General features: G+C 38.2%; 1 protein-coding gene across 1 annotated transcript; it reads right to left on the reverse strand.

Annotated features, from left to right (window-relative positions):
- Positions 1-263: 263 nt before the first annotated feature.
- On the reverse strand, positions 264-10,810 carry kcnk3b (potassium channel, subfamily K, member 3b). The gene is made up of 2 exons (XM_008398858.3): positions 10,439-10,810; positions 264-6,361 (listed from the first exon to the last, which is right to left on the reverse strand). Exons 1-2 carry the CDS (start codon positions 10,719-10,721, stop codon positions 5,469-5,471), a joined length of 1,176 nt encoding a protein of 391 aa, XP_008397080.1. The 5' UTR covers positions 10,722-10,810; the 3' UTR covers positions 264-5,468.
- Between the last annotated feature and the right edge of the window lie 805 nt (positions 10,811-11,615).

The raw sequence follows: 11,615 nt of genomic DNA on the forward strand, positions 1-11,615 counted from the left end.
TCTGAAATGTTAAATTGCTCAATTTAAGGTAAATGGCATCCTTTTTTATTCACGGCATCACTTGAGAATCTCATACCAATTCATACCAAGTCAAACTAACCAGGTAATTAATTATGTTTGAAAATCTCTAAAACTGATACGCTTTCTTTTTGCCACGACTGTATGAGACTCCCTTCTACAAAATGTAATTATAAACATGTTTGCATCTTATCTATCTATTACATCTGAATTTATCAAGCCATAAAAAAACATCAACAAAAAACTCAAAACCAGTAATTTTATTGGCAAAATATTCATGTTTTACTGTTGACAGATTTACGGCCAATAAATAATCTGCAAGAACATAGGACTTAATTCTCTCTCCCAAAGCTTCAAGAACATTTTTGTTGCCTGTTGTCAAAGAAATATGAAGAAGTGGGAGAGACCTCTTTGGGGTTCTGCACTTTATTTCTAATTTCCCTGCTCTTACTGATGTACAGGCCTGTAAATGTATGATTAATATTCCTAAAGTTGCTCAAGTATTTTTTTTTTAACCTTATTGTTTTCTTGGTGAAAGAATCGAAAGCATAAGTTTCTTTTCTTTAATAATCATATGTAAAATGTGTATGTCAGTCCAGCACAACAGGTTGATGCTGCTACATGATTTCATCTTCTGAAGAGACATCACATCATTTATTTGCATGTAATACGTGCACCGGTTTAGTCTGTTAGACTCCCAGATTTCACCCAACAAAGCAAACAGTAAAACACATTAAATGACTAAAAATAAATACATGTGAAAAAAAAAAATCCAAGCACAGATCTGTGATGTAACTGTTTTAAGAAACTGGCAAAATTTATATATATTGCAGTTCATTTAAAATTTCTAACATTTCTACAAATTCAGAGAAAATTGATAGAAAAGCGTCAATGTTGGTTCATGACACTTTCCCAGAGATCTGTAACAGAGTAAACTTGATAACTTTTTCAAGGCAATTTTACCAATGTATGTTTTTATGTATATTTGCTGTTAAGGAGAATGTTGTTGGATTCCAAAGTTAAAACTTATGTCTTAACTTTGGAATAAGTTTTAACAAAACTTATGTTTTGTTAAAACATAAGTTTTAACAAAAGTTAAAACTTATGTTTTAACTTTGGAATTGTTACAATATATTTTGACGTTTTCCCTCAATTCCAAAGATGAAAAAATGACTAAAATTGAAAGGTGAGAGGGTTAATTCATAGTAAAAACAATTTTATGCCTGTAATCCTTTAGTTTATTTTTACTAGTTTAGTTGATGTATCTGCATATCTGTCGTCATGGTGATAAATAGAAAGTACACCCTTGTAGAAAACTACAAAACGGTCAAATCGTGACATAAATCTGGACCTCAGCAGCTCTAAGAGTGTTTTAATCGAATTTTAAATCCAGAACACGCTTTCAGGTCGATTCATGCCTTCATTCATTCGTACCGCCATTTTGTGTCCAAGCGCCTGTTTTTGTGTCTAAAACAAGTCATTTTGAGCGCTTTCTGTATCAGTTTGTTTATGTTTCAGGGTTAAATATTTTCATTAAAAGAGGTAATTAGAATTTTTTTTGAATCTCATGTATATTTTAATTCTACTTGCAATATTTTTGATAACTTTATATCACACCTTACTTCCATTGTTTTGGTTTTGATCCTAGTTTGGGTCAGTCTAAAGTAAATCTAAGCAACCTCCTGCCAGTAGATATTTACTGGAGTCACATAGCAACCTCTAATGAGCAGATTAAATAAACCACGACGTAAAACACTGGTTGCCACAGCAACAGTAAAATGCCCATAGGTGGGTACAAACCGACAATGACCAGGATGAACAATACTGAGGCGTGTGACTCCATTTTGTATCCAAAAAAGTTTGGTGTGAAAGGATCAAAACCACAAAAGTACAATAAAGCAGCGGGGCGAATAGACTGCCCCATTCCACAAAATGCACAACAAATATCATATTTTCGTTAAGTATTAAACAAACTTAAAGCCAAAACAGAGTAGTGTAATACAGGAAATTAAGTGCACCATTTCTGGTACTAGAAAATAGAACATAGCTGCCATTACTAAATGAAATGCTAAAGATTACCTGATGAAGAGCAAATCTGACCAGCTTGATTACAGCAGCAGATCTGGCAATTCGCTGGTTCTTCCAACGGCAAATTTCAAAAGCTAAAACTGAATTCATCGCAAGATTTCTAGAATAATTGAATAGCTGAGACCAACTCAAAGATGCTTAGTTTAAAACATCCAGTCATCTGTTGAAGTAATAATGAAAACAGTGATAAAAGAGGATGTACTTTCTCTTTAACATGACTACAGCTTGTCCTCTTGATTGATTTTGTCAGCTGCTTATTTGTAAAGTCACAGAATACAATGATAAGAAAATCGAAATAATTCATCTTCGGGGGTTAAAATTCAGTTGTTCCTCCTCGAAATGAAGCGAATGTGACTCTGCATCATGCCACCCACTGACAAACCACCAAATTGTACCCAGGAATACATGAGACGTTAGCTGAAAGATAATTTTTTTCTTATCCATCAATCATCCCGATTCCGTCTATTCAAGCAAAGCTGTCTGTGACTGACAACCAACTAATTACACATTGTACCAACAGGGTAACCCCCCTCCCATCTGCCCCAACAGACTGCTCCCAAAAAAAGAAAAACAAAACACAATTGAATCTACTGCTTGCTCCAGATGTGATCTGCACATCTCTGTGCACATTATGTGTAATGTGGGTTGTGTTTGGGCAGGTCTTTTATCCTCTGTGTTCTGTTGCCATCAATGAAAAATGTTAAAAGGAAAAAGGAGATAGATTTTTTTTGACTGAAAAACAAAGTATGCATAGTATACTGCCAAACATAGTAGCACATACAGCGGCACAATATTAGGAAAACATAACATTGTCAGTTATTGTTGGATATTGTGATGAAATTAACGTTTAGGGTTAAGCCATGTTTTAGAATCTTAGAATTTGTACAACTTAAATCAATTAAAGTCTATTTCAGCTGTCGACACACAACATAAAGTGTTATTGCCTGAATTATAGCTACCAAATATTGCCCTCATTGATATTGCATTAACAAATTGCAGTAATATGCTATACTGTGCAGTTCTAAGTAGCTGTTCGCATTTACTTAGCTTAGTTTAGCATAATAACCTCAGGCAGCCAAAAATGGCTAACCTGACTATGACAATTAGCTAACAGAATTAACCTCAATCCAATTTTCAAGGCTCATTATACCTGTAGCAGAGCGATGTCTTATCGGCATAAGTTTGTAGAAAAGTGAGTAAAGTAGTTTGAGTGGTGAAAGCTAACTAGTAAGAGCCGACTGATAAGTCGCAGCTGATAAGGCAGACTGATACAGCTAGCAGCCTCCATGTTGTAGCTTTTGCATTGCAACACAGATGTAGTTTGAGAAAACAGCAACAAAATTAATATCAATCATCCCTAGTGAAATTGTACAAATTATATATCGACAAGCATAGCATTGTATCAAATTGATCATAATCGTTTCAGTTTGAATTGTTCAAAAGAGCTAAAATTAGGATGGGACTGACTAGCTGTTAGCCTTCTATTCTTCAACAAGCGCAGAAAGCATTTTACTACAGACACTATTATTTATGATGACTTAAAATAATCTTCTTTGAATTTTTTTAAATATCCCTGACAAATCAGAATGAGTGTATTTATGGTTCCTGTTGGCAAGAAATCAAATAGAAGTATCCTTAGATACTCATTTGTGTTTTATGTTTTGTTTTTTTAGCCACTTTAAAATGGTTGATATATTTCTTCAGATTGACAGAAAATTCTATATTAAACATTTCTTCCATTATCCAGTACATAAATTTTACATATATGCTAGATAATTATTGAACTGCAATGTGTTCCTTTTTGCTTCCAGCTCCTGCTTTGGGGATTTTCTTGCGATATGGGAAGAACATCTAACGTCTAACTACTACCATCTAGCTACCAGTCAACCAGATGAATGAAAGAAAATGAACCAAGACACCTCTATCTGCAGTAAATACGATCCATCATGCTCATTACGACAAACTGAAGATGAATCTCATTAAACTCAACTCGTGGTACTTCATTTACTTTTAGAGTAAAACAAATGCACAACTAAAGAATATTTCAGTGTGTTATTGTCAGTGGTCACATTGTTTTTAGACTTTTCCACCTGACAAATTACGTAAGTTTGTGACTAGCACCAGCAATTTGGTTGGAGAGCACTGACAGTCAGGATAAGCTACAGATGTGACTCATATGAAGTTGGTCTACCATTCCAGACTTGGTAAAGTTCTGATGGGTCACACATGCTGTGAGCAATTCTCACAAACTGTATTGTGTCTTCAAAGTAAGGGTGTATGACATGAAGTCTGGTGTTCATGAAATGTCACAACATTTCTCATCAAAGCCCGTCTAACAAAAACCCCTAGCCAGTGGCCTTGTCAGGTGAAATAAGTGCCATTGATTATTCTGGACCCCTGCTATGAAAGTGTGTGATTTAAGTCTGACACCAGCAGAAAAGGAAGTCGTTCTTGAGTTGCCCTATGGAGTAGGTAAAATCCAAAATTATTTGAAGAAGTCTATAGTAATTTTAAATCAAGTGTGTGACATTATTTATGACAGAAAAAAGAAACAGTGATTAATGCAAAGGTTTACATGTCTGGCTAACTGTTAGCCACGAATGGTGCTAATGGAAAGCTAACTGAGTTGCTTTCCATTAAACAAAAAGGGCTTTTTCATAGTATCTTTAACAAGCAGGGTGACATTTACTTATCTCTTGTTCACATCAGGGTCACCTTAGACAGAGATAAGCACTAAATATATATAATTGTCAAACCTTGACTGGAATGTTGTACTCTGATAACAGAGAGAGAATGAGAAAAACAGTGGTTTATGAAACCTTTGCTATTTCTGTGGAGAAAAAAATGGAGATTCTTTATAACAACAGTATTGCTAAAATCTTGTCTGGATATACTGATACACCCCTAAACGTAAAAGATGAAGGAACAGAATGAATAAAGGAAACATTTAGGAAGTAATGCCACGCTCGTTAATGAAAATGCAAAATCCTTATTTGCTGCAGGTAAAACAAGATTCAGTTCTTGTTTCTCTTCATTTCACCGTCATCTCACTCTGTTGATTTCACCGGCCAACCATCTGATAGGCGCAACATGCACCACATTGTGTTCATGTGCCGTGACCCACGTGACTCCGAACCGGTTGGACCTAACTCCGTTGAGCACACACACAAACACACACAAAGCCTCAAAATGAAACCCTCTGTTTGGCTGTTCTGTCTTCATTACATATTTGATCAAGACTTTGCTGTGTGCATACTCCTTTTTTTTCTTTTTTTTTGCGCATTATACTCTTGGAATACTAGGATTGTAGCACCACGTACATCTAGTTGCAGTTAAGTGTTGTCATCAGCTGCTGTGAAAGGCTAAACGGAGCTGCGTCTCTTAAACAGATTGAATGGAGACAGAATGTGTAGGCCTGTTGTTATGGAGCTTATGCTGGTGCATTGACGTGGACTGCACACACAGCCTGTTGATCCAGGATCCATGTAGTGAGGACAGTTACTGTTCTGCTGCAAGTAGGCATCCGAGAAAGTCATCTCCTGAGGGATCATGGTGGGTATGGAGCCCTGCAGCTTCTCTTTGCTTCTGTACCACAAGCAGGAGCATATCGTTTGGAAATGCAACACCTCGGTGTAAGCACCTTTTAAATCTTTAGCCTTTGTGGCGTCGTTGGCTACGACGGTGGACGAGGTTGAGGTCGAGAGCGGTAGAAGACGAGTCACCTCCCCTCGGGGCTTGCCTACGGTCATCAAGGCCTTCTGCTTGGCGTCCCGGCGCTCGTCCTCGGTGTTCATGGTCAGGAAGCGAAGCACGACGAGATTCAGGAACGCCCCGATCACCGTCAGGCCCATGAGGATGTAGACGAAGCAGAAAGCCACGTAGCGCGGGTCGTTCTGCAGCGCGTCGTCCCTCTGCAGGGCCACGTAATCTCCAAAACCGATGGTGGTGAGCGTGATGAAGCAGTAGTAGAAGGCATGCAGGAAACTCCATCCCTCGCAGTGGGAGAACGCCGCGGCTCCCACACACAGAGTGCTCAAGCAGGAGAAGAAGCCGACCGTCACCATGTTTGCCATGGAGACCTCAGTCTGACGCATTCCCAGGCACTTTTTGGCTTGATGCAGCAGGTATCTGACGAGCGTGTTGATGCGCTCTCCCAGGCTCTGGAACATTACAAGGGTGAGCGGGATCCCAAGCAGGGCATAGAACATGCAGAACACCTTCCCTGAGTCGGTGCTGGGCGCTGCATGGCCGTAACCTAAGAAGGGAGTACATCACATATTTGTAACAGAGTGCAGGACGGCAAACATACGGGTCTTACAAACTGATCTCGGATCTCTTTCATTGGTAATTTTAAAGTAACACCAGTCAGATAATAAATATCCTCAGCAAACTATTCACTCATAAACCAAGACTCTTAGTACCATAAGCTGAGTCCTAGATTTATTTAGACTATCAACAATGGAAAGTGATTTTTCAGACCTGCTGAGTACCCTTTATTTATTTATTTTTTTAATCAATTGCCAACAATTCTACCAACTTTCCCTGTTGTTACTGAAGTTTTTTGGGGACTTGTGAAAGCACGTCTCTTCTTAGGGAGCAGCAGATGCTACGGTCGGAAATTCTCCAGTCCAAGAACACTTCAGGTACCGCTCAGTCCATACGCAAAGTCCGTCTCTTCGCAGCTGGAGCCAGAAACACTTCCTACCTGTCCAGGCCAAATCACCTGGACAGGTAGGTGATTTGGCCTACCTATCCAGAAGAAAATGTAAATATAAAATCAATCACTGCATTTGTATTGTCTATTTTTGTTTGTATTTCAGATTGTAGGTACAAAGTTTAAGTAATCATTTTACTGTAACTTTCTGTAGATTCCTAAGTGGCGTTCAAGTATTGAGGTTACCAAAATAATGCCCGAAATGTTGAGCAACAACTTTATCAGACACATTTTTTAAAAGTACATATACCATCTGGCTTTGACCTGAATGAAAGTCTCAACAAAATATTTATAAAACAGACGATTTGTTTATATTTTTATACATTTCTTAAGAGTTTAGTAAAATTTCACATGTTTTGATCCAAAATACAACAGGATTAAAGTACTTTTTCTCTGAAGAAGTTTATGAATAAGTGAAAAAAAATTTAATGTAAAAAACAGTAAAGTGATAAATATCCTTTTAGTGAGATGCTAAAGAAACATCATGGTAGAAGAAGCTTTCTCTCTGCTGGATGCAGGGGTGAAAGTAAGGGGGTACGGCAGGGTACTGCGTACCCCCAAAAGATTTAGCGAGGGTACGCAGTACCTGCAAGAGAGGGGAGCGGCTGTCTGCTGTAAAGAATCAATGGGTTCACTGTGCAGCCGTGAGTGCGCCCACTAATTAATCAGCCGTGACTGATTAGTTTTTCAAGAACAATCTAAAACACGACTTAATCAGTTAATAAATCGCTTTTTTCCCATTTCATATTGTTTCTGAACTGTTCGTGCTTTGCTAGAGCAGCAGCGCAATATGTCGACGCGGAAAGCTTTGAGTCGATCTCGGCATTAGGTGACAAACTGAACGGCGCCAGTTTGCTGAGACCAGCACGTCCTCCTATGGCTCGCTTAAAACCTTCGTAACTTTATGAAAGAACAACAGCAAAAAAATGAACAAAACGTGTTCAAATTAATGACCCAACAATAATAATCTCAGTAATTATTGTTTCAACAAGGAGTTGAGCAATTCTGTGCGTTTCGGTTCCATTATCAAAATAACCAGCAGAGCAGGAGTTTAAAATGAACGAATCAACCACCGCTGTGTTCATGAGGTTTATTAATGATCGCAAAATAAATATCAAGCCTGCAAACCTAATATTGTAACGGACTGAATGTTATGTTTTTAATCTCTGGTCGGCGTGTGGAGCGCAGGTGGTTACCACGGCAACGGGTGTGCTTAAATGACAGAGAGAAATAATAAAAATGTGTGAGTGGTTTAGAGTTGATCACCTGTTCAAGTTGTTTTACCTTTGTTTACCTTTGCTGTGGCGCATCACAGCCGCTGTAGTTTCTGAACGTTCAATAAACGACAAACTTGGACGAATTACCTCGTTCTTTGCGAGAATACATCATTTACAACAACCATCAAACACGGTAAATATGTTTCATTAAGTATTTAACAAACAAATGGCTTCTACCGCGATAATTATGTGAAATTAAATTGTCTAATATAAAAAAATAGTTTGGTGCTGTCGGGCTCAGAGTCTGAGAGGCTTTTCCTTTATCAAACAATTTTTTTTGCCTCTTATTTAGTGGAAATATTGATGTTGATGAGATTTTCTCCAAAATAATAAACTTTTTCAACCATTATAGCTCCACTTTTGAAAATGAGAAGCTAACATTCACAAATGACATTGAAATAAAATCCAGTCCAATATCTGGTTTGAGGTGATTCCTCTGGAACCTGTTGGAGGAAAAATATCCCAACTTCAGAAGATGAGCTTTAACCTAACAGAGCTCTGTGGTTCCCCCTGTCAGTGCGAGAGTCAGGGTGAGGAGGCGCCATGTTAGGAAGAGAAGTGGAAGCTGCAGGATCTTCAGAACAAACAGGTCATGATGCTGGGTTACTGATTATCCCTCTGTCTGGACACAGGATCAATAGAACCAGTTTAAAAGCTAAAATGAATGGTTATAAACCAGACATGGAAAACTGGGATGCACTCCATGCCATGATGTTCAGAATTTAGGTCTCATGGCATCTCATGGTGTCAACATTGCAGCCAGTGGACTGAGGGAGGAAATACAGCTTTTTTTTGTAGCAATTTAAGAGCTACCGGCTTTTATTGCTTCGCAAAAATTTAATCAGCACAGAAACTCCAAAGCGCATATATATATATAGTACCCCCATAGTACCCCCAAGAATTTAAAACTACTTTCACCCCTGGGTACAGGTAACATCATTATAGCTGTTATGATTAATATGCTAAGTTAATTTAGCAGGACGTGGATTAATTTAATCTTTTCTGTATAAAGTAGAGCAATTTTATCATGTTAAATCTTTTATTAACATTTTCTTAAGAAACTAGAACACTTCTGGACGTTTAGAGGAAGTAATCAAAGAGAACCCAAAATACACAGTGAAAAATGAATGCAAATCCAACAGTGTTAAAGGTTAAGCCTCCAATATCGGTGAACTAAAACAATTCTGGAAAAAGTGAGTAGACAGAAAATTCCTTCACAGCGACATTAAAGACTCATTATCAGTTATCCAGTTACGCTGGTTGGTTGATGCTCCCCCTAGTGGCACAACCAGTATAGGTTTACTTTTTTACACTAGGCCAAGTCGACATGGAAATCATTATCTTGTTATCCTTGCCTGATATTAAAATGTATTTGATTTGCAGAGACAAATAATATTTCAGTCATAAAACAAATTCTGCTCGTTGAGATAAAGAAAGCCTGGCTTTGTTTGACCAAAACAAACAAGTAAATACAATATTGTGGGTGAGCTTCCTTGTGGATTCTTGGAACCGCAAGTAATTTAAAATGTAAACTCTACAACCAGATTCATTACAGAGCTGTGTAACATCCACTGCTCTCTCTCACAGAAAATGTGTAGCACTAACTGAGGTAATCATACGAATAACTAACACACACCTGGACTTTATTGAAATTGAACTGAAATTGTTAAGAGAGCTCAATTTTAGCCATATCAAAGGTTCAAAGAAATCGGTGATTGGAAATTGGCCTCAAAATCTCTGATTGGTGCATCTCTAAAATTACGCAAAATTAAGTTAACGGAGTAACTTTTATAGTGTGGTTGAAAGAAATATAATAGAAAACACACCCCTTAAAATGTGGTGAAATGAAAAAAGGAAAAAAGAAAACCCGAAAAAAAAAAAAAAAATTTTTTTATATATATATATATATATATATATATATATATATATATATATATATATATATATAAACACATTTAGTTGGTATATCTAATTTATTTACTTCCCGAAGTCAGGATTTATTTGGTTATATTGAATAATCCACCGTTATTCCTGTGTTAACTTTATTCCTCTAACTGAAGGCAAATATTACTTTAATTATTAGAATCCTTAATTTTCTGCGTAAAGTCGCTGATTTTAGTTCTCAAACTCTAAACGTCAGTCAGAAAAGACGCTGAAAAGCAAACATTCACCTTTCTAACCTCAGAAAACATCAAAGAATGTTTGAATCTGGGAAGTCGCCGTCTTACCTGCGCGCGACGTGAGTAATCCATGAAATACCTCTTTAACAAACAAACCACGACAATAAATAAAGAGATACTCTAGGGGGACACCCCGAAAGGCTCGTTTCACCTGTGCTCACCTATGGTCGTGATCACAGTGATGGCGAAGTAAAAGGAGCCCGCGAATTTCCACTGGACTCCGGCTTTGTGAGGTTTGAGCTGTAAAACGACGAGCTCGAGCTCCTCGAAGTTCGCTTTGGTCAAGTTAAATTTGCGCATGAGTTCGTACTTCCTGGCGTCCAGCCTCCTCTTGTGACTTTTCTCCTGTTTGGACTCCAGGGTCTCGAAGACGGCCGCCCCGACCACCAGGTAGGTGAGGATGCTGACGATGAGGGCGAGTGTCCTGGCGTTTTGTCTCTTCATGGTAACGAGCTGAAAGGGGGAAAGTCGGCCGCGCGCGGCAGCTGAGGCACTCTGCGACCTTCTCTTGACGCACTCCGGATCCAACAGAGGAGACTTTTGGAGATAGAGCCGCACCACCCCCACATCACAGTTGGGTTGCTACTGTAGGCTATTTGGACTATTTGTCACCGTCTTATATTTAGATACGGCAGAAAAAGAAGAGAAAAAAACACGCAGGGCAATCCCACTGACTTTTTGGAGTGGCGGCTCTATCTAAACGCTTAGCTTTCACAAACAAAGCGCCTCAGCATTTGGCGAGAAGTTTGTCACATTAGTAGATATGATCTTCTGTAATGTAAAAAAAAAAAAAAAAAAGCAACCAGTGTCTATTTAAACATCCTGTTTCCTCTTGCTGCACAGGTCGTCTAGCAACCTGATGATGGCCATTCTTCCCCTATGTAAACATTGAGGAGAGTTCACACTGATGGATCATCTTCTACTCAGTCACTCGCCTACTAATTGTAATTTTTTTCCATATTCTTTGGGAGAGTACCCATGTTAATCTAAACAGCAGTTGTTTACTGTTTTATTGTAAATATAATGAATCAATGGCAGTAAAAGGTGGACCTACACTCTGAAAACTGCTGGGCAAAAAATAAACCATGTTTGGGTAACCAACCTCACTATGGGCAGGTTTTCAAGAGCTGCTTTCTTGCATGTATGTAGGCATTGGTGTGTAGAAAAGTACTCCAGTTTTCAGTAACCAGGGAACTTTTCTGGGGTCATTAATACCCCAGTCATTGTTTTGACTGTATTTGTCAGGGTAAAAACAAATGATCAGGGTAGAAGCGCCTGTTTTCTCTTTTACCACAAACACTTGGTTAGAATTTTGTGGAAGGGAAGAGTTTGGCATTT

The sequence above is a fragment of the Poecilia reticulata genome, chromosome 22 (assembly GCF_904066995.2).
Source record: "Poecilia reticulata chromosome 22, P_reticulata-male-v2, whole genome shotgun sequence".
Lineage (NCBI taxonomy): Eukaryota > Metazoa > Chordata > Actinopteri > Cyprinodontiformes > Poeciliidae > Poecilia > Poecilia reticulata.

Bases quoted from the DNA above. Each gene is read 5' to 3' on its own strand.
- kcnk3b (XM_008398858.3), bottom strand. From the start codon at position 10,721: ATGAAGAGACAAAACGCCAGGACACTCGCCCTCATCGTCAGCATCCTC. The intron at 6,362-10,438 runs GTGAGCACAGGT...CTCCCTTCTTAG, and splicing joins CACTGTGATCACGACCATAG to GTTACGGCCATGCAGCGCCC.